The sequence below is a fragment of the Canis aureus genome, chromosome 5 (genome assembly GCF_053574225.1).
Source record: "Canis aureus isolate CA01 chromosome 5, VMU_Caureus_v.1.0, whole genome shotgun sequence".
NCBI lineage: Eukaryota > Metazoa > Chordata > Mammalia > Carnivora > Canidae > Canis > Canis aureus.
The window spans coordinates 20,406,455-20,429,380 of NC_135615.1; the positions used below are offsets into that span (position 1 = coordinate 20,406,455).

At 33.9% G+C, this 22,926-nt stretch overlaps 1 protein-coding gene and 1 long non-coding RNA gene across 7 annotated transcripts in view; one reads left to right on the forward strand and one right to left on the reverse strand.

The window, feature by feature from the left end:
- Nucleotides 1-22,926, reverse strand: part of LOC144313789 (uncharacterized) — a 112,735-nt gene that overhangs the window by 38,969 nt on the left and 50,840 nt on the right. The window lies entirely within an intron of this gene.
- Nucleotides 1-22,926, forward strand: part of TRDMT1 (tRNA aspartic acid methyltransferase 1) — a 74,905-nt gene that overhangs the window by 33,533 nt on the left and 18,446 nt on the right. For 4 of the 6 annotated variants that reach the window (XR_013379406.1, XM_077897059.1, XM_077897058.1 and 1 more), the window contains one exon: nucleotides 11,240-11,349. The exons of 1 other annotated variant lie outside the window; for it this stretch is intronic. Coding sequence is in view for 1 of the 5 variants with exons in the window: in XM_077897056.1 (XP_077753182.1) it covers nucleotides 11,240-11,349 (110 nt within the window). In the remaining 4 variants the exon portion in view is untranslated. The remainder of the gene's footprint in view (nucleotides 1-11,239; nucleotides 11,350-22,926) is intronic. One more of the 6 variants, XM_077897057.1, reaches the window with a different exon arrangement.

Here is a 22,926-nt window from a genome sequence, read left to right on the forward strand (position 1 = left end):
CTGTCACACCTGGTCCTTATTTGAAAAGTCTTTTGATAATAATAGTAGCAAACATTTATTGAGTAATTACTATATGGCTACCATAAATGTAAGAGCTTCATAGGTATTAGCAAATTTAATCCTCTGAAAACCTTATGATATAGGTAGGTACTTAATTATCTGTTCTCTCATTTTTTTTTTTTTTAAAGATTTTTTTATTTATTTAGTCATAGACACAGAGAGAGAGGCAGAGGGAGAAGCAGGCTCCACAGGGAGCCTGATGTGGGACTCGATCCTGGGCCTCCAGGATCACACCCTAGGCTGCAGGCGGCGCCAAACCGCTGCGCCACCGGGGCTGCCCGCTGTTCTCTCATTTTTATGGGTAAAGATACTGAACTCAGTGAAGTCAAGTACCTTGCCTAAGTCAAACAGCTGGATATGGTAGAGCTAAACTTTAAACACTAGCAGAGAAAGAGCTAGATAGCTAGATATCCATATCCTAAATCTTTCTAAAGATCTGTGAAGCGCACACACACACTCTTCTCTCTCTGAATAAAGAATCTCTGTAGGGTGTGCCTATGATAGTCTTGATTAAAAAAACAATGATAGCTAATATGTGTTGAATACCATGTGACTTAATGGAAAAAGGTTTGCAGAGAAATGTACAGTCAGGTGGAGACTCAAAAGAGAAAATGAAGAATGAAATAATTGAGTGCTTTTTCCTCTGAGGTCTCAGAACAGATTTTACTTTCTGGTTCAGTGCAAAATTGTAAACTTAATTATTTTTTTTTAAGATTTTATTTTTTTGAGAGAGAATGTGAGTGAGAGAGAAAATGTGAGTGAGCACAAGCAGGGAGAGGGGCAGAGGGAGAGAGAAGCAAACTCTCCGCTAAGCAGGGAGCCTGATCCCAGGACCCTGAGATCATGATCTGAGCCAGATGCTTAACTGACCGAGCCACCAGGCGCCTCTAAACTTAATTCTTTTAGAGGTGCCTGTAGCAGAAGAAATTCAGGATAGGGTTTAAAACTTTATGAAGTCAATAATGATGAAAAGAATAAGCTTTAAGGAAGGTTTATTATATATAAAGGAAGGAACTCAGAATGGCAAGACAAATTTAGAGAGGAATTTTTAGTTTGATTTTCGGAATCTTTATGATAATATAATTATATTTTTACAAGTCTTCTTTTATTCATAGTTGATTAGATACAGAGTACTAATGCTTATATCATTTCTTTGAATTCCATGAGTATATCAGAAATGATCCATCTTTAAAAAAAAAGGAATGATCATCTTTTAAATTGTAAGAAAATACCAACAAAAAAATGTTTTGACATTTATAGTGATGAGCCATTCATATATGTTCATTCAAAGCAAATTTATGTAAAACAAAATCTTTGTTGTAATAGCCTGGATCACAGGTGTTTATATTGTTTCTTTTTTAAACCGTTTAAATAAACATTTTTAATCATGGCAGTGCCTTTAAGAGATTAAGGGGAAGGTCTTAAATGTCATGGGAAAAAATGGAGAAGACGATTTATATCCTTTGCATTCTAAGTATGTAAATACTTAGCTAAATAGGTAGCTTCCAACTCATTACATTTTTGGTCATATGCTATACTTGTTGATCTCTAAAGAACTATGGCAGTGTAGTTTGGTTCTTGTTTTTTATTCTTTTGACTGTTGTTGAATTGGTGGGATAAAATAACGCATTGAGTTATGTTTACTGTTCTGTGTGTGTATATGTGTGTGGTCTTACAATCTAATGGGAGTGTTTTGAGAATGTATCCAAACCTTTCTTATCTGTCCTTGATATTTTCCTTTTGTGATTTCTCAGGGTCACAACCAAAAGAAATATTGAATTCCTTTGTTCCAAGATAAAAATAGTTTCATGTTTGTTTGCTTTTCACTGATTTTAAAAGCATTCCGTTCTTATTGTTAAGAAAAAGACCAAATAATCCAAAAAAGTTTAAAGGAAGAAAAATATTACCCCCAAATTCCCTCTACCACCAAGAGATAGTCCCTGTTGACATTTGTTGTTGTTGTTTTCTTAATATGGGTACATACACATACACTATACAAAACTAGGATTATTACCAAACAGGATACATAGTGACTTTTTTTGTACTTAAAAAATCTTTATCACTCCACATCAGTGTAAATGGGTATCATTTTTAATATGGCAGTCTTAAACACTGATATTGTCCAAATATTTCCTTAGCATAAATTGTCACAAGTGGAAAAGCTAGGATTAATGGTAGAAGAGTTAAATCCATGTACACTACAGCCAACGTGGAAAAGGGCACAGTTTTGCAAACACTTGCTCATACTGGACAATGTTCCTCTTAAAAACCTTTCCTAGTCTGACAAGTAAAACTGATTAATGTGGATTTGTCATTATTGGTGAGGTACAGCATCATTTTATGTTAATTGATTATCTAAAATTCTTTATTTTGAATTGCCTGTAATTGAAATTTCTATTTTAACTGTTTTTACTTTTAGAACTTGAGTTTCTTTTTTTTTAAATTGATAAGACTGTTCAACTGAAAATACTATATACTCCTTAAAAGACATTGAGGATACAGCTTACATATGGCTGTCTACATATTTGTTGTAATATTTAGAATACATGTATAGGATAAGGTAATTAAGTAGCCCTATAATGAAGTCCTTGCCCCCCAAATTGAGACTTCTGCAAATATTGCCTCAATTTAGGACACTTAGAGAGTGTTTGATCAAGAGAAGTGTTTTTTGTAGGTTTATAGTTAATTAGTTTCTTATTCAAAAGGCTTTTGGTATTCATGTTGTTTTGCTTGCCAAGTTGGAATCTGAAATGCATTTCTTCATAGTGACAAGTGATATTTAAGTGTGTATTCTCTTAAATGCTTAATAGAACTATTATTTCCAAGTTACAGAAAACAATCCAAACTGGTTTACATAAAAGTTGTAAATACTCATGTAATGACTACAATCGAATCTAGGCTTGGTTTGGGGTACAGCTTAAAAGGGTTCGAATTGTGTTACTGGGAACCAGTTTTCTTTCTCTGTGTATCTGTCTCAGGTTTGTTCTTCTGGATTGGGTACATTTTAAAAAAATATATTGTATTTATTTATTTGAGAGAGAACCAGCATGGGGTGGTAGGAGGAGAAAGAGAGAAGCAGACTCCCTGCTGAGAGGGGAGCTGGACCCCAAGGACTCCATCCCAGGACCCAGGATCATGACTGAGCTGAAGGCAGACACTTAACCCCCTGAGCCACCCAGGCACCCCGTGGGTGCATTTTTATATACACTCTCCCCTACTGCATCCAGAAGGCTGTAGTAGCCACTGAACTTATATCCCCCGCCATGGTTAAACTCAGGAGGAAAGATCGAGCATCTCTTCCTCATTGCCTAAGAAAAAGTCAGGTGTACTTTCTTATTGTGCCTCATTGGCTTATTTTGAGTTGTTTGCTCCCAGAAATCATTCTGGAGTCTTCTTGGGTCAAGGACTGACACATGCTTTCAGTGAAACTAGGGGTAGAGGGTTGAGGCCATTTGACAGAAAGTGAGTGAGGTAAGATTCCCAAAAGGAAATCTGAGACTATTGCTAGAGAAGGGTACTGGCTGCTGGTAAAGCACAACACAGATATCTACTCATCATGTATTCTCGGTACCCAGCAGAATGCCCAATACATGATAGGTATTCTAATAAATATTTACAATTCTCTGACAGTAGCACTATTAGTGCTATTAATTAACTTATTTGTAAGATAAATAGAATTTTGTAGGCCATCTGGAAACTTCATTGTTTCCAAGGTAAACATTTGACCTAAATGTCAATCTACTTAAAATTGGTCTTTTAGGCATTAATAAACATAAATACAGGATTATTAAAGACTTTTTAACTGAGGAACAGAATATTGAAGAGAGTAATGAACAATAATCAGGAGTTAGTTTCACAGATCAAATTCACCCATTTTCTTGTGAGTCCAAGTCAGAAGATGTTTATTGGAGGCCAAATAGGTAACAGTTATGGCAATGTCTGACTGCTGGGAGTACTCTATGTACAAGCCATGGCCTGGGCTCTATCAGCTCATGTACTCTAGTGAGAGAGGCAGTGTCCTGGGATAAATGTGGTGATAGAGTGAACTACCCCGCATGATGACAGCCTGAGAGACCAGCCCGCATTTCAGTCCAGCGGGCTCAGTGAAAGCCACCTAGAGGAGTCACGGCTAAACTGAGTAAGTTCTGGGGCAGCCATGGTGGCTCAGTGGTTTGGTGCCACCTTCAGCCCAGGGTGTGATCCTGGGGACCCGGGATCGAGTCCCACATCGGGCTACCTGCATGGAGCCTGCTTCTCCCTCTGCCTGTGTCTCTGCCTTACTCTCCCTCTCTCTCTGTCTGTCACGAATAAATAAATAAAATCTTTAAAAAAAAAAAACTTAGTAATTTCTCAGGGACTAACAAGAATGATCTAGGATGAAAGAGATGGTGTCAGAGGTTGAACAGGGTAGGATAGGCTTTTTTTTTTTTAAATAAGTTATTTTTATTGTGCATAGAATTTTAATTTTGAAGAGTGATTTTTTAAAAAAGATTTTATTTATTCATGAGAGATGCACAGAGAGCGAGAGAGGCAGAGACATAGACATAGGATTTTATTGGGAAGACATGATGAGCTACCAGATGACTAGGAAGCTATAGAATGATTTCATTAGAATCTAGGAAGAATCCTGGGAAACCCCATAAGTACAAATTTACTGATGTGAGTTCAGAAAAATAGCATTTGATGCTATAATGCTTTTTTAAAAAATTGGGTTACATATATCGATATGTGTAGTTTATAAATAAACATGTCCATTGAAAACTGGCCATCTCTTGATAAAGTTTTTAAAATACAGACATTTCTGTAACGAACAAAAACAAATAAAGGTTTTTCCTTTAAAATAGAATCTAAAAATAAGCAATATAATACCATTTTGCAAGTCTTACAACTTATCAAAAATTGATGGAAGGAGACATTTCTTTATCTTAGGATAGTAAATCTTTAAAATACCACACATCTTTTATAAAAAGGGCTTATGAACACTTAGTAATCATTAGAAGATCTGTTGCATGAAAGCCTGAGAAGTTAAGGTTTTGTCTTTTCTTTAGTAATCATTATCAATATTTATAGTTTGACCTTTGTTTTATGTCAAGAGCCACAGAGGCTGTTGGGTAACACTCCAGCCATCATTCCAAAGGAACCGGAGCTTCCTTAGTGGTAGTTTAATGTCACCTTCTAATCAGTATTACAATAAATCATCTGAGGAGGTCTTGCCATGCAAAAATATGTAGGAAGAGATTACTGGGGTTAGGAAATATGTGAGGCAGATTATCATTGTTTCCAGAGTTTCAGTGGTTTTGCTTTTGAGATTTTGAGTGTACCATAGTGATTTTATTAGTACTGGTATTCCAATTAATGTTGTTCATATTAGATTTTTGAGTTGTTTATTAAATATATGATTTTGCTTAGTTTTCTAAATTTTTTATATTCTCTTAAATCAAGTCTCCAGAGTTTTGTCCTCAGGGGAACATAGATGTGACTTTTAAAAAATAATGAAGAAATAATATTATATGGTGACAAATGGTAACTATACTTGTGGTGAGCATCGAGTAATGTACAGTTGTCGAATCACGATGTTATGCATCTGAAGCTAATATTGTATGTCAACTATACTTCAATAATAAAAATTTACAAATAATGAATAAAGTATTTGCTTGGTAGAAATGCACCTCATAAGGAAAATTTGGGGGGAAATCACTTTTTATATTAAAGGAGGAATTCTTTTACCTCAGAGAAAAACAATATTGCTTTAATTTTAAAACTCCCCTCAGTTCCATAAATATAAACTTTATACATCCATCCCTGTGGGTCTAGCAAAATGCTTGGCACACATTACTCACTAGATATTTTTTGAATTACATTGATCTGGTCTAAACAGAAATTGAACCTAAAATTCTCTTCTCAACCACACACAGAGACACACACGCACCATGTAAACAACCGAGGTACTATTAGGATTAGGTTCATGTGTCTGTTAACATTAGGTTCAACTGTCAATAATAGAGACATCTTAAATAATAGTGACTAAAAGGAGGTAGACGTTTGTTTCTTTCTCACATAAAGTAAGTCTAGAGGTTCCTGAGGGCTCAGTGGGTGAAGCGTCTGACTCTTGATTTTGGCTCAGGTCATGACCTGAGATGAGTTGTGAGATCAAGCCCTGTGTAGGGCTTTGTGCTCTGCAAGAAGTCTGCTTGAGATCCTCTCCCTCTCCATCTCTCTCTCTTTTCTTAAATAAATAAATAAATAGATCTTAAAAAAAAAAAAAAAAAAAAAAAGCAAGGTTAGATGTGAGAGTCCAGGGGTCATACAGTGACTCTGTGAAGTCCTTTAAGACCTCAATGCTTTCCACTTCCTTGCTTCACTAGCACTGTAAAGTGGCCCTTCTCTTCATGGACCAACTAACACAGTGACTCAAGTGCCAGCCATTACCTTTATTTTTCAATAGTAGAAACCAATAATGGAAACAAACCAATGTTCTAGAAAGGCCAGAAAGTACAAACCATCGTGTTCTTCTCTCTTATACCTTTGTTCTTTTATAAGGTCCTCCTCAAAATGCATTGCCTCCTCTTCAAATTGCATTGTGTTATCTGGCATGGCATCTTTATTTTCCTTTCCACATAAATTCAGTGTGCTCCTTTTTAAACATTAATTTGGCATGTTTTTCTCCTGTTCCACTTCCCAGCTCTGGTCTGCACACAAATCTCAAGCAGTTCCTGTCCACTCTCTGGTTCACAGGCTCTTGTCTTTAGTTAGATCTTAACAGCGATGATCTAGTATATATCTTGACCCAAAGTAAGTTTTTTGTTGTTGTTTACTGTTAGCTAAACCTCTATAGAAATTTTCTAAGGAAACTGGGTGAATTTTGTAAAACATTTGAAAGTTATTTTAAATTTTATTTAATTAAGAGAATTTATTTGCAAGTTTCCAAAAGCAGGAATCTTTAAAAAGAAATAAGAAATATACTTGGCCAATAGTGATAAAACATTTAGCAATCATTTTAAATTCAGAATCCCTTCAGATCTGTTTCTGCTTGGTGCTTTTATTCTTAAGCTATTATTTTGAATAAAAGGAAATAGGCATGGGATATGTTGCACTGATCTTCCATTTCACAACTAGATGTCAGTGTTAACATACCTGATTAAGTGTCTCAGGTGTGATATAATGAGCTGAACCAAGTAATTACTCACCTGTATGAGACACAAGTCAGGAAATAAATGACAAAGAAGGAAAGGAAGAAAAAAATAAGCTATTTTCCTTATTTCAAAGTGGGCTGGTGAATTTTATATTTACATTTTTTTAAAATTGAATTTCTCCTACCTTAATAACTGCAATTAAGTTTTCTGATTTATATGGTTAGGAAAGGCAGGTAAAAGTATAAACTTGTAACTTCATTATTACTGAACAGAGGTTCTTCCGTACAACTTTTCCAGAAAGAGTGGTCAGAAAAAGAGGGAAAATTATTGCTATTCAAAAATGGTGGGTGTGTGTTTGATTCTTGCCAACTTCCATAAGAAACATACATGAGAGCAGGAATTATGCATGTATTGTCAGTGACATTTGTTACATCTCTCTAGAAGCTATATCTCTCTTGGTATAACTAAACCTGCCTTTTTAAATTCAGTCCTCATGTAAACAGGATCATGATACTCCCTGTCCTTTCCTTGTAGATCCAATCTGACAATCTTTTAACATCATTTATATGCATTTCTCTAACTAGAATGTTTCACCTTTTATACTCATGTTTCCTGTTGATAAATATGCAGAGTAATAACTGAAATATCATGAGTAACATCCAGGTAAAGCAATAGATCACAGTGCCAAAAACACGTCCCTACCCTCCACACTACTAAAAGGTCCTGATAGGTTCCCTTTTCTCCATTCTCTGTCCCCCTCCTGCATGATTTAAGTAATAGAGCTCAGTTATGCAAAATTCTATTGAGTTATTTTGACTTTGATGTTTTTAGTTAAACGTTTTTGAAATATGTGTATGTGGCTTGACAAAGATTTTTGGAGGCTAGATTGGAAATACACAGTAAAAATATCAAGACAACTTGTCTTTGGATCTCAGTTTCAGATTTTGACAGAATTGACAGTTTTGCTTATTTATTTATTTAATTTAAATTTTAGGCAATTAACATACAGTGCAATATTGGTTTCTGGAGTAGAATTGAGTGATTCATCATCTACATACAAGGTTTGCTTTAATCGTTATTTATAAATCTAACTTTTTCCTTAGAAACACATCTATATACCAGAACAATTCTGTTTTGAAAAGGCAGATTGAATTATTGTCAGAAATATCTTAGTACAATCATTTCTCATCACACACACACACAAAAAAAACACAACCCTTTTTTTAGGTCATATGGTGGATCTTTTTTTTTTTTTTTTAAAATTTATTCATGATAGACATAGAGAGAAAGAGAGAGAGAGAGGCAGAGACACAGGCAGAGGGAGAAGCAGGCTCCACTCAGGGAGCCCGACACAGGACTCAATCCCAGGTCTCCAGGATCACGCCCTGGGCCAAAGGCAGGTGCCAAACCGCTGCGCCACCCAGGGATCTCCCATACAGTGGATCTTAATTTTATAACTAATGCATAAAAACAGTGTATTTATTTATTGACTTTTAAAATCTATTGTTTTCTGAGAAAGAATTTTTCGTTCATCAGTTCTTGGATTGTCACATTTATTTGGCAGTTGTTTTTTGTAAGTTTTTATGTTTTTATTTATTTATTAATAAAAACATTTATTTGGCAGTTGTTTTTTGTAAGTTTTTATGTCTTTCAAGCCCATAATACAAGAACATAAAATTCATGTAAATTATTGATTTTGGCACAGATTTGGCACGTCACTATGTATTGTCAGCCTGAGAAAAGAGAAAGTCTTATTAACCAACTCCAGGCAATTCCATATTGCTGCATACATAGTGGAAATGCAAGCAGGCTTCATCATACTAATAACAAGATATCCTGTTTAACAAAACAGTAAAATGGGAATCCTGGGTGGCACAGTGGTTTAGCACCTGCCTTTGGCCCAGGGCGCGATCCTGGAGACCCAGGATCGAATCCCACTTCGGGCTCCTGGTGCATGGAGCCTGCTTCTTCCTCTGCCTGTGTCTCTGCCTCTCTCTCTCTCTCTGTGTGTGACTATCATAAATAAAAAAATTTAAAAAAAAACAGTAAAATGATTCAATGTTTATCTAATTCTGAGCTCTCTTACAAAGTTTAGTAGTTACTTAATTCCTGAATTATAACAGGTTTACAGTTTTGCAAAATAATCTTTGTATACTAATTTTTTTGTTTAAGAGCCTTCTTGATTTATGTTTCAAGATTTTTCTGATGCCTTTGACAAAGGTATTATTTATAAGTTTATACTAAGGCAACTAACTAGTTATTGATCCTAAACTCAGTTGGAGGCAGCTACCTATGATACTACTAACTGGACCTCAGAGTTCCCAGTGACCTAAGATAGCAAGGCAGCGGGTACCTAGAAGATAATTGGTCCAAGTCAAATTTCTTGAGCCTAGTAGACATTCAGCAAATATTTACTTAGAGATTTTTATGCCCTTGCTTTTTCTCAGACATCATCTCTTTTAGGCCTCAGTATATAGTCGTCATTATTTTCTGATTGTGTGTGAGCCTTCTCTTTACCCCTTCTTCTGTGATCTGAGTTTTTATTTCTAGTGCCTGCTACATGAGCCCTAGCTCTTCACATCTAAATTCTTTCGTCATTTTTTGATATTTGGTCTACCTATGCTATCTATTGATAGCAAGTGGTTATTAAATAGCTATTTGGAGGTACTATGTAATTTTGTAATTTTTTTTCTGGTGGTTTTCCTAAGGAGTCTCAAATACTATTATTTTTAAAACTTAACTTTTTCTTCTGATTTGGGACAGGGTACATACATCATTGTTTTTGTATATGTTTGGGTAAGAAGTGCAAGGGGATGGTACTTGCAAAATATAATAGCAGCTATGCATGTTTAACATAGCTCAAATTTTGACTGCCATTGGAGACTACAGTAAAACTCTGAATCTGAAACCATTTTGAACATTATTTTTTTAGACGGGGAAAGGGAGAGAGGAGGAGCAGAGAGAGAGATTAAGAGAGAATCTTTTTTTTTTTTTTTTAAGAATTTATTTATTTATTCATGAGACACAGCGAGAGAGAGGCAGAGACAGGGAGAGGGAGAAGCAGGCTCCATGCAGAGAGCCTGATGCGGGACTCAATCCCTGCACTCTGGGATCATGCCCTGAGACAAAGACAGACGCTCAACCACTGAGCCACCCAGAGGTCCCCGATTAAGAGAGAATCTTAAGCAGACTCCATGCCCAGTGCAGAGCTCAACATGGGCTCGATCCCACAACCCTGAGATCATGACCTGAGCTGAAATCAAGTCAGAGGCTTTACTGACTGAGCCACCCAGGTACCCTGAAAGTTATTATTATTTTATTTAGCAGCAAGAGAGAAGGGCAGTGAAGGGATGTTCTTAAAAATATTTCCCTTACTCTCTTCACATTCTGTCCTGGTCTGTTAAGATTTTTAGTTTTTTGTTTATGTAGTTTTTATATTTGGATACCAATTAATTGCTCATTTTATTTTATTTATTTATTTTTTAATTGTTCATTTTAGTTAAAAACTTACCTAAACCTTAAGCAGGTGAATTTTGCAGTTTGTGAATTATATCTCAATAAAACTATTCTTAAAACACTTCCAAAACTTGCATAAAAGCATTTTTAGTGATAATGGGAAGCAGCTTTATGTTAATATTAGCAGGAGAGGAGCAAATGGAGGTTAATTCATAAAAAGTTCTAAGTAATGCAGTTTTTTAAAAAATACACTTCCTTTTTCTATTTTTGGTTTGTTTTGCCTTAGGAAAACTTCCTATTTAACTCATAAGTGTGTATCTTAATGGAGTGAGGAGGGCAAATGTAAGAGATAATGACTGAAACATTCAAATCTTATTTTTAGCATTAGAATGCTATTTAGAGAGATGAACCAGAAGTATGCAAATAGCCCACTTCATGCCTAACTCCCTGACCTGGTTGCCCATTGTGAATCAAAGATCTAGCTAGGTAGATGAGGAAATGTATTACAAAATTCTGGATTTTGACTCTCAGTAAAGTGACCAAGTTGATATTAGGGACTTCATTTTAATATATTCCACTTATCATTACAGAAAGCTGTATACCTGCACAAGTGGTGGCTGCCATTGATGTAAACACTGTCGCTAATGAAGTATACAAGTATAATTTTCCTCACACACAGTTACTGGCCAAGACAATTGAAGTGAGTAATGTTGCTTATTGTTTTCATAAGTATATGACAAGGAAAATGTGATTGAAAAATGCTATAAGATCCTGGTTTCTGGTGCCTTCATTGGAGGATAAGTCATATATAAATGCAAAAGTTTAGGAGAAGAGAATTAGAATTTTATATTCTATGAGAAGAGGGCATGCTCTTTTTTGCCGTTACTTATTTTTACTTTTCAGTTTGAGAGAATGAGAGAGGTCAGTATTTTGGTCTTTGCGATAAAGGATTGAAATGTAAGAATATGTTTGACTTCTAAATGCATGGTTCTGTCCTGATATTAAATAAACAATTTACTTTTATAGTACATATAGTATACTATATATAAGATTATATATATATATATATATATATATATATATATATATAGCAGGAATAAAAACAAGAGAAGCAATCTCTGGCTAGTACTTATTGAATGCTTCTTATTTTAGCAAGCCTGTCAAAATTAAAGGTTAAAAGTACATTGATGAACTTACCAGAAGTATTTAACACTGGTGTACATTGTTATCTCTAAAATAATATGAAATTGTATTTTTCTCCCATTTTCTTGTGAAAAATTTTTACAACAAATTTCTCATGAAGCTATAATTTATATACAATAAATTGCACTCATTTATATGTGGTTTGAGTTTTGACTAGTATATACAAGTGTGTAACCGCCACGATCAAAACTTAGAACATCCATCCCCTGTGGTGTTCCTTCGTGTCCCAAACCCAGACAACTGATCTGCTTTCTGCCATTACAGATTAAATTTTCCATTTCTAATATATCACAAATAAAATCATGAGTGTAGATTTTCTGGCTGTAACTTTCTGTTTTAGCATAATGTTTTTTGAATTTACCCATGTTGTTGTGCATATCAGTAGTCTGCTCTTTGTTATTATTACTGAGTAATACTCTGTACAGTGGAATATTACGTACTACAATGTATATATCTGTTCACATGATGTTAGACATTTAGGTTATTTCCAGTTTTTGCCTATATAAAACAGTTACTGTGAACATTCATGTACAGGTTTTTGTGTGGACCTTTGTTTTCATTTCTTGTAGTTGAATACCTAGAATTGGAATTACTGGGTCATATAGTAGGTTTCTTTAATTTTATGAGAAAATGCTGTTTTCCATAGTATTTGTACCATTTCACACTCCCATAATCAATGTTTAAGTGTTTCAGTTTTTTCACATCCTTACTGGTGCTTGATATTATCAATTTTTAAAGTTTTAGCCATTCTAGTTGAGCATATAGTGCTATTGTGATTCTTTTGTGCCTGATGATTCTAATTTGCATTTCCGTGATGGCTAATGTTGAGCATCTTGTGCTTATTGGCTATTTCGGTGTCTTCTTCTGTGATGAAATTTCTTGCTCAATTCTTATTTGGTGTGCTTATAATATCAATTCATTGTAAGAGTTAAGTTTTCTGGATTCAAGCTGTTTGTCAAAAATGTATATAACAAAGATTTTCTCCAGTTCTGTAATTTGTCTTTTCATTTCCTTAACTATGATCATCAAAATTCAGAAGTTATTTATCTTTCTTTGTTTTTTGATCATGTTTCTGTGTGTTTTAAAAAAAACCTGTTTACCCCATTTTCCCCTCTTCTAGAAGTGTTAGTCTTGGCTTTTCCATTTAGGTTTATGACCCATTTAAAGTAATCTTATGTGTGTAGTTTGAAGGAGCAGTCATTTCTTTTATTTCTAGGTGCATATAACATTGTCCTGGAATTATTTTCCTTCTTTTTTTTTTTTTTTCTTTTACGATTTTCAGAAATCCTTTCCTCAATTTCCTTAACACCTTTAAAATAAAAAAAGTCATAAATGTATGTCTATTTCTGGACTCTCTCTCTTCAGTAGTATCTATATGTTTTCCTTACACCAGTAGCACTCTTTTGATTATTGTAGCTTTATAATAAGTATTTTTTTTTTTTTTTGCTTTATAATAAGTATTGAATTCAGATAGTACAAGGTCTCAAATTACTGTTTTTCTTTTTCAAAATTATTTTGGCTATATTATTATTTACATTTCTCTGTAAATTTCAGAATCACCCTGTCAATTTTTACAAAGAAAGATATGTAGGTTGGAATTGCACTGATTGGTTTTGAAAAAATTAATATCTTAATTGAATCTGCTAGTCCATGAGCATGGTATCTCTCTTCCTTTATTTAGATACTCTTTAATTTATATCCGCAATATTTTGTAATATTTGTTTACAAGTCTTGCACGTATTAATTTATCCCTAAATATTTGTGGGTTTTGATGCTATTGTAAGTGGTATTTTTAAAAATATAAACATTGTTCATTGCTAGCATATAGGAATATGCTTATTTTTGTTTATTGACCTTAACCTTCTATCTGTAACTTTGTTATATTGACTTATTCTGTTAGCTTTGATTTTTTCAGGATTTTTTCTACATATACAGCATATTGTCAGAGAATAAAGAGTTTACTTTTCTGTTCCAATCAGTGCAACTTTTTGCTCTTGTCTTATTACATTGTCTAGACCTGTACAGTGTTGATTAAGTAGGATTACATTGGATATTCTTGCCTTCTTCTAGAGCCTAAGGGCCGAACATTCATTCAGTCATTTACATTTGGGATGGTGTTAGTTATATCTTTTTTATAGATGTATTTTATCAAATTGAGGACATTTCCTTTCTTTACATTTTCTGATAATTTTTGTAATGAATGAGTTTTGAATGTTGTCAAATGCTATATCTTTTTCACATCTTTTAACATCATTATATCATTCCCCCATTTTATTATTTTATTATGGTGACTATTTCAATTTCTGGTTTTGAATGCATTCCTAGGATAGATTTTTTTTTTAAGATTTTATTTATTTATTCATGAGAGACACAGAGAGAGAGGCCGAGAAGTAGGCAGAGGCAGAAGCAGACTCCATACGGGGAGCCTGATGTGGGACTTGATCCCAGGACTCCAGGATCACGACCTGGGTCGAAGGCAGGCGCTAAACCGCTGAGCCACCCAGGGATCCCTGCTAGGATAGATTTATGATCTGTTATCTTTTTTAGTAATGCTAGTTTCAATTTGCTAATATTTTGTTAAGTATTTTTACATTTAGCTTCATAGATGATTTCTTATTTCTCCTTGGTGTTTTAGTTTGGTTTCAGTATTAGGGTTATATTAGCCTTATATTTTTTTGAAGAGTTTGAAAAATAAGTAGTAGTTCCTCTATAAATGTTTGATAGAATTTAGTTAATGAAGCCATCTGGGCCTGGAGTTTTCTTTATGAGAAGGTTTTAAACTATGAATTTAATTTATTTAATTGCTATAAGACTAGTAAGGCTTTCTATATATTTTTTATTTAGTTTTAGAAATTTGGGATCTCAAAAGAAATTATGCATTTTATCTAATTCATCAAATGTATTAGTTTGATGTTTTTCATACTTCTTTATACGTTTTTTCTATGTGTGAACTCTATAGTGATGTACCACATGTCACTTCTGATGTTAGTGATTTGTAAAATGCTAGTGAAGCTGGAAGTTTGCCGGTTCTATTGGTCTTTTCAAGTAAACAGCTTTGGATGCAACTGATTTTATCTATTGTTCATTTGTTTACTATTTCACTAATTTCTGATCATCTTTATTATTTCTACTTACTTTGTATTTGTGTTTTTTTAAATACTTCTTACAGTGGAACTTTAGATGACTGATTTGAAATTTTTTTCCTTTTTTCATATAAACATTGACTGCTATAAATTTTCCTAAGTTTTGGCTACATTCCACAAATTTCCATATGTTGTGTGTTGATTTTCATACAGTTAAAAAAAATTTTCCAATTTTCCTTCTGATTTCCCATGTGTTATTTATAAGTATGGGTTTAAATTTCCAAATATTCATAATATTTTCCCGATATCTGTTACTGATTTCTCATTTCTGTTTTATTTTGGTCATACTTTGTATGATTTCAGTTATTTTAAATTGTTGAGACTTGTGTTATGGCCCAGGATTCAGTTTTTCTAGTGAATGTTCTATATGCTATTGAAAAGAACATATTCTTTTTTGTGGGGTGGAATGCTCTGTAAATGTCAGTTAGGTCAAGTTGGTCGATAGTGTTGTTAAATTTTTCTGTATCTTTGCTGATTTTTTTCTATCAGTTGCTGAGGGAAGGGGGTTGTAATTTCCAACTACAGTTGTGAATATGTCTCTTTCTTCCTTCAGTATTACCAGTTTTTGCTTCATTTTTTCCTGAAGCTCTGTTATTAAGTGTATATACACTTTATGGTTTTTTTTAATTGAATGATCTCTTTATCTTATGAAATTTCCTTTTTTTCCCAGATTTTATTTAAATTCTAGTTAGTTAACATACAGTGCAATATTGGTTTCAGGAGTAGAATTCAGTGGTTCATCATAATACCCAGTACTCATTATAACAAGTGCCTTCCTTAATACCCATCACCTATCTAGCCTATTTCCCACCCACCTCCCTCCATCAACCCTCAGTTTATTCTCTATCATTAAGTCTTATGGGTTTTTCCTTTCTCTCTCTTTTACCCACTCCCATATGTTCATCTGTTTTGTTTCTTAAATTCCACACGAGTGAAATCATATGGTATTTGTCTTTCTCTGACTGACTTATTTCGCTTAGTGTAATACACTCTAGCTCCATCCACATCATTGCAAATGACATGAGTAATATTCCATATATATATATATATACACATATATATATATATATATATATATATATATATATATATACACACACACACACACATACACACACAATATCTTCTTTATCCATTCATCAGTTGTTGGACATTTGGGCTCTTTCCATAGTTTGGCTATTATTGATAATGACCTTGTCCCTTTTTAACTCCAGGAAATATTTCTTGTTCTGAAGTCTGCTTTTCCTGATATTAATATAACTAGTCTGCTTTCTTATGATTAATGTTTACGTGTTTATGTTTTTCCATCCTTTGAATTTTATCCTATTTGTATTTTTGTATTTAAATTGGATTTACTGTAGACAGCGTATGATTGGGTCTTTTTTATTCAGTCTGACAACATCTACCTTTTAATTGAGGAGTGTTTGTACCATTTACATTTAATCTTATTATTAATATTTTTGTATTTACTTCTACTACCTTGTTATTTGTTTTCTATTTTTCCAATCTGTTTTTTTGTATGTTTATCCCTCTTTTTCTGCCTTTTGATATGTTAATATTTTATTATTCTTTACTAATGACTTTATTAGATATATCTTATTAATTATATCTGTTTTGTTTTCTTAGTGACTACTCTAGGGTTTACAATATGCATTTTTAACTTAGAGAAGCCCACTTAAGTAACATTATAGCACTTTGTTATATTAATTACAATAATATACATCCATTTTACTTTCCTGTATATTTTGCTATATTTGTCATACATATTACTGCTGCTTGTGTTAAAACCCCAAATATGTTGTTAACTTTTTTTGGACTAAGTAGTCAAATATTTATTAAAGAGTTTTGAAAAGGACCTGTTATTTACATATCATCTGTTTTTTCGGTTTTGGTTTTGTTTTGTTTTAAGATTTTATTTATTTATTCATGAGAGAGAGAGAGAGAGAGGCAGAGACAGGCAGAGGGAAAAACAGGCTCCATGCAGGAAGCCCGATGTGGAACTTGATCCCGGGACTTCAGGATCATGCCCTGGGCCTAAGGCAAGGGCTAAACCGCTGAGCCACCCAGGGATCCCCTACATATCATCTGTTTTTAACATTTCATTTTTTTTTTTAATCAAAGTTTGCATGTGATATAATTTTCTTTTCTTCCTGAAAAACCTCTGTTAGCATTTCCTGTCATGTGCATGCAGCAAGTGACAAATTTTGTCAGTTCTCTGTCTTTATTGTGAAGTATAATTTTCACTGATTCCTTGGTTGCACTTGTTTTTGAAAGGTTTTCATAAGTTCATATTTTCTATTAATTAAAACTTTTTCTTGGCACTTTGTTACCTAGTTTGCTAAATTTCTGCTATCTGATTCCTCTTCATATATTTTATCTTTCTCTGGCTACAATTAAGATTTTGTGCTTATCACTTGTTTTCAGGAATTTTATTTTGATGTGTTTTTGTATGTTTTTCTTTATTTATTCTGCATGGGCCTTGTGCTTTTCTTGTGTATAGTTCTCATCAAATTTGGGAAGGTTTTGGCCATTATTCAAATATTTTCTCTATTTCCTGTTTTCACTTTACCTCAAATTATATATGTATTAGATCCCTTCATGTTGCTCTGCAGGTCACTGAGGGAATTCATTTTTACTCTTGTTTTCTTTGTGTGTTTCTTTTTGGATGCATGCTATATTGTTATATCTTCAGGTTTTTGTTTTTCAATGTGTAACTTTTTGTTTTAGATTTTTTTCACTTTAAGAAATTTCAATTAATTCTTTTCTATGTCTTTAATTTGTCTCTTCATGTTTTTGTTTTCCTAAAGGAAAATATTATTATTGATATTAATAATGACTATTTAAAAATATTTGCTAATTCTATCAAATCGCTGAGTCTGTTTCTGTTGATGGATTTCGCCACTACCACCACCTCCTTGTCCCCATCCCCTTCCCAGTTAATGGGGTAATGAGTCACATTATCTTGTTTTTTAGCATTTTTGTAATTTTTCATTAGGAGCTTGGTTGGCATTGTGAGTTTTACATTTTTGAGTGCTGGAGTTTGTTGTAACTCTTTAAGGAACGTTGGATTTTGTTCTCAGAGGCAGTTAATTGCAAATGAGCTTGATTCTCTCAAGGTATATTTTTAAGCATTTTTTAAAGTGTGTCTTAAGTAGTCTTTACCATAAAGATAGTCTAATCCCACTATTAAAATACGGACTTTCTTAGGTCTCTGTTAAAAACCCTATGGACACATTAAAAATGTTTAACATCACTAATCCTCAGGGAAATGCAAATGAAAACCAAAATGAAATATCAGCTCACAGCTGTTAGAATGGCTAGTGTCAAAAAGACAAATAATAAATATTGGTGAGAATGTGGAGAAAAATGAGCCCTCATTGAATCACAGTGTTGTACACCTGAAAAGAATGGAGTTGTACACCAGCTTCACTTCAGTAATTATAATTATAAAATACCCCATATACTCGACTTGGGTTTCCTACTCTGGGTGACCTAGTGCTTTGGACTACTGTTCTCCAGTGATTGTTCTTTCCCAGCAGTTGTTCTTTGCCCTCACCTAATGTATGTCCACTCAAAGGGAATGCTATGCAGATTCTGCATCTCTTTCTCTGTGTAGCTTCCTTCTTTCTGGTACTTTCTGTCCTAGTTTAGTGCTAATTATATTTCGGTACCAATTTTAATCGATGGTAATAAATCATACTCTTTACATATGATGTAAGAAGGCTTGGAGGAGGGAAGAATGGAGGTAGGCACCTCCAGCTCACTTGAAAGGTCTATAAGTCTGTCTGTAAGAAAAAAGGCTGCCTGCCTTTGGCTTTCAGTTTCTCCTTTGGTATTCCTGTTAGCCTGATGTGGAAAGAGTGTTATCACGTCTAGGTCAAATATACAGGAGCTATGCTGAGGATCATGTTTTAAAAGGGGATGGAAAATTTAGACATAATGAGAGGTTCTAGGGATTTTAAGTTTTATAAAACAACATATATTGATCGTTTGAACATTTGCTACATGCAAGGTATCGAGCCCTTGGGAGAACACAGATATGATGAAAATAATTGTCTTTGCCTTCAAGAATTTACCAATCAGTGCACAAATTGGACTTGTTAACAGTTTTCTTTGGGATTTCTGATCGAATGCAGCATAAAAAAAATACTTCTATTCCAAAACTCTATCACTTTCTCTAATAGAAATAAGAAAAGAAGGGAAAAGGGGATGGAAAACCATCATTAATGAAAATAGGATTTAGATATAAGTCAAAATGAGAAAGAAAACTATGAATAGTGTCCAGTCTGGGACAGGACTGAATGAGGATGGTAAAATCATAGGCTGACCTCTACATATCTTGTGCAGAATCAAGAAGGAAAGAATGGCAAGGGAGGAGACCAAATGGACTCGGCAGTTGTTTGTTCTAAGTCAGGAAAAGAGAGATTTGAAAGGTCCACGTCACCGAGCTAAAAGTGCCATTGCAACCTTGGTGACTTCCTGCTCGTCCTGAGTGCAAGATCATGGATAGGGACAGAGCTGTGCTCTTAGGTTAAAGGCTAGTACAGGTCCTTCCCAGAAACAGTGTGGTGACAAAGTGCATATTTCACCTCATCTTCCAGCAGACTCCATTATTCTAGTGGCCTCCATTAAAAAATGAATAATAATTAGAAAGGAACCAGTTTGAGGCTATACTAATATAGTAATATTTAAATAAGGTAAAAATGTAAACAGAAAGCAGAATATACAACAGAAAATTATGTTAAGAATTTATGTATGTAAGTTTCAAACACACATGCCTCCATGAGCTTCAGGCATTAAATAAAACATGGTATCTTCAAAACAAGAACTCAAATAAATGTACTCAATGCTCAAAAAGCAGTAAGACAGTAATTGGACTGGAAAAGTAACAGTGGTCAGGGAAAAAAGAAAGAGGAGAAAAATAAAACCACTATAGAAATGAAAGTCATGTCAGAGTAGCAAAAAGTAAAATGGGCAGTGCTGCAAACAGAATTGTGAAGGATTTAACTTGAGAAAAATAAATTAAAATGGAAAAGAAATACAGATCAAATGTTGTAGAATAAATGATAACTACTGAAGACAAAAATGATACAATAAAAATAATTAGTACCTCTGGAGAAGACAATAAAAGAAAAGGAACAAGAGTATTAACAGAAATAGAGGGGGAAAATTCCTAAAATAAAACCTATAACAATTCATGAACTGTAGTATTCATTGGGCCCTTATTGAAAAAATGACTCCTTCACTTAATCTAACAAAGCAAGAGATGAGTCCAAGTAAGAGAACCCTGGAATAAAGCTACCAATTTAGGAAAGAAATTATGATTAGGAAACTGGGTAAAAATATTGTGCACCTTTGTAGTGTAGAAATAATAATGTGATTGAAGTAAGAGAAGAAAGTGAGACTCAAAAAACATGTCTGTTTGAAACAGAAATGAAGCTATGGATATTTATTTTAGGAGACTGTTTAATGTTACTGTTAGGAGCTTAGCTGAGCTGGGCAAGACAGCTGAGCTCTCAGGGGTCAGAGTAGCTTCTTAAAACAGCAAGACAAAAATGAAAGAGTGAGCCTTTATCACTTACTGTGGTGATATAAGCAAGTCTGTAAAATAAAACACCAGTGCCCCCCTCTTCATTTCCCCATGCGACAACACACTAGGGGAGAGCAGATGTGGGGGTCAGCGTAATGTCGAAGGAGTGCTGGCCTTGGGTGGATCCTTGGGAGAATCATAAGGGAGGAAGGCAAGGAATGTTTAGTGCCGAGTACCAGCCAGAGTGGGAAGTGTCTTCCAAATTTCCACCACCTTCTCCCTTAAAGAAGCCTTGGCAGAGCTGTATGCAGAGGATCTCTGCCCAAGGCCTCAGATAAAGAGAACCAGACATGCAAACATATGAAGAATGTGCTGGCCAGGGCACCTGAATCCTTGACTGCAGCAGCCCACAGAGACTTGATGTGCTGGTCATATTCCAATTCTGGAGTGGGAAAGATTGTTTCTCCTCAAGGCCTGTGGGGTAAAGCCTTTGTCACTGTCCACAGGCAGGCCTGAACATTCAGAGAGGGTTATAACCAGGAGGAAGACTCCTCAGTTATAAAAATAACTAGTAAAATAAAACTAAAGTCTGTAATTCATCTAGGTAGGAAATGAGGAATTACTAGCCGCTACTATATAAACTTCACATAAGCAGAAACATTGTTGTCACAGGCTTAGCGCAATGCCTGGCATATAATACATACTCTGAAATATTGGTAGGTCACTTTCTGAGCATTGTTGAATGAACAATATATTGTAGCTAAAAAAATGATCAAATACCAGGAAAACGGTAACAAAGGTGACAGTTTCAGAATAGACTAGATGTTAGAATGAATTTCAAGGCAAGAGCATTTAAGAGTCCTAGAAAGTTACTTTTATAATGATGATTAATATAGTTCTCAAGAAAGATCTGATTGTTGTATTTATGCACAAGATAACACCAGAGTTCATAGAGCAGGAGATGATAGGAAATATCCACTCAGTATTTATTGGATACCCACTATATACCACAACACAGGAAAATCATTATCTTATGAATATAAACTCAAAAATTCTAAGTAAAATATGACCAAATGATCAGAAGCAAATTAAAAAAATAATGTAGTATAACTAAAATAGATTTTGTTTTGGGTGTACGATAGTAGCTTAGTACTTACGAATTCTATTACTGTTATTCAACATGTTAATAATTGGAAAGAGCAAAACTATATATTGGAAAATATTTGACAAAATGCAGGGTTTTCCAACTGGTTTTAATCTCTCTTAATAAAATTAGGACAAATACATATTACTACAGATGTGTATGTCATTTACTGTCTTTGTGTGTATGTTTCTATTTCTGTTTAAACACAGACACACACATGTATTACCACATCTAGTAGCATGCTACATGATAAAACTTTAAAAGCATCCTCACTAAAATAATGAATAAAACAAAGATGTCTACCGTTCACACTGTTATTTAGTATTGTTATGGATTGTTCAGTAGCATACTCATGCAAGAGAAATAGCATGTAAATATTAAGGAAGATTCTAAAGAATAATTGTATAAGCCTGGAAAACAAAAACATACCTTTCTAAAAATAGTATGAGGAACAATTAGTGCATATAAGAAGGAGGCTGTTTATAAAAATATGATAACCAGTATCTTACTATATATACAAACAAAGACATGTTAGAAAATAAAATAGAAGAAAGTTCCTATTTATAGTAGCAACAAGAAACTTACAAACACTAAGAAATAAGTAACAAGAAATATGCATGACCCATGTGGGAATAAAAGGTATTTGAAGAATTGGAAGTATGACTGAATATTATACAAATTGCAGTTCTCTTTAGATTAGCTACAGTTTACTAGAGTAGTCAGGAATTGTTTTCTAACCTACCAAGTTTTTCCTAAAGGTTACATGAAAATTAAGTATGAGAAGAGCCAGGAGCCTTTCTGCAAAAAGAATAAAGCTAGTAAGGGAACAAATAAAACTGCTCATCAAATGTAATAAACAGTGCTATCACACTGTGTTGACCAAATGTTCGCTAAAAAGCAAAGATGTTTTTATGACTTGTATGGCCAGGTTATAGAAAAAGAATAGATTTCCATTAGGTTTCAAATATCAAATTATTAGAGATAATTTGTGTATCTCCATAACTACTTTCTTAAATTTCAACACATTTAGTGACTCAAATGCCAGGTTAAATGAAGTTGTGAATGGTTTGGGCAACTATTTTAAAACTCACTATTTTGAAGAATCCTTTAAAATGTAATTTTTTTTTCAATGCCAAGCTGTATTGGAAGCAGTAACTTGGATTACTTCCTTCAGATTTTAGACATAGGATGCTCCTGATATAAAAGACTGTTGTTTTATTTTTACTTTAGTTTTTGAAGTTTAGCTTCAATCAATCC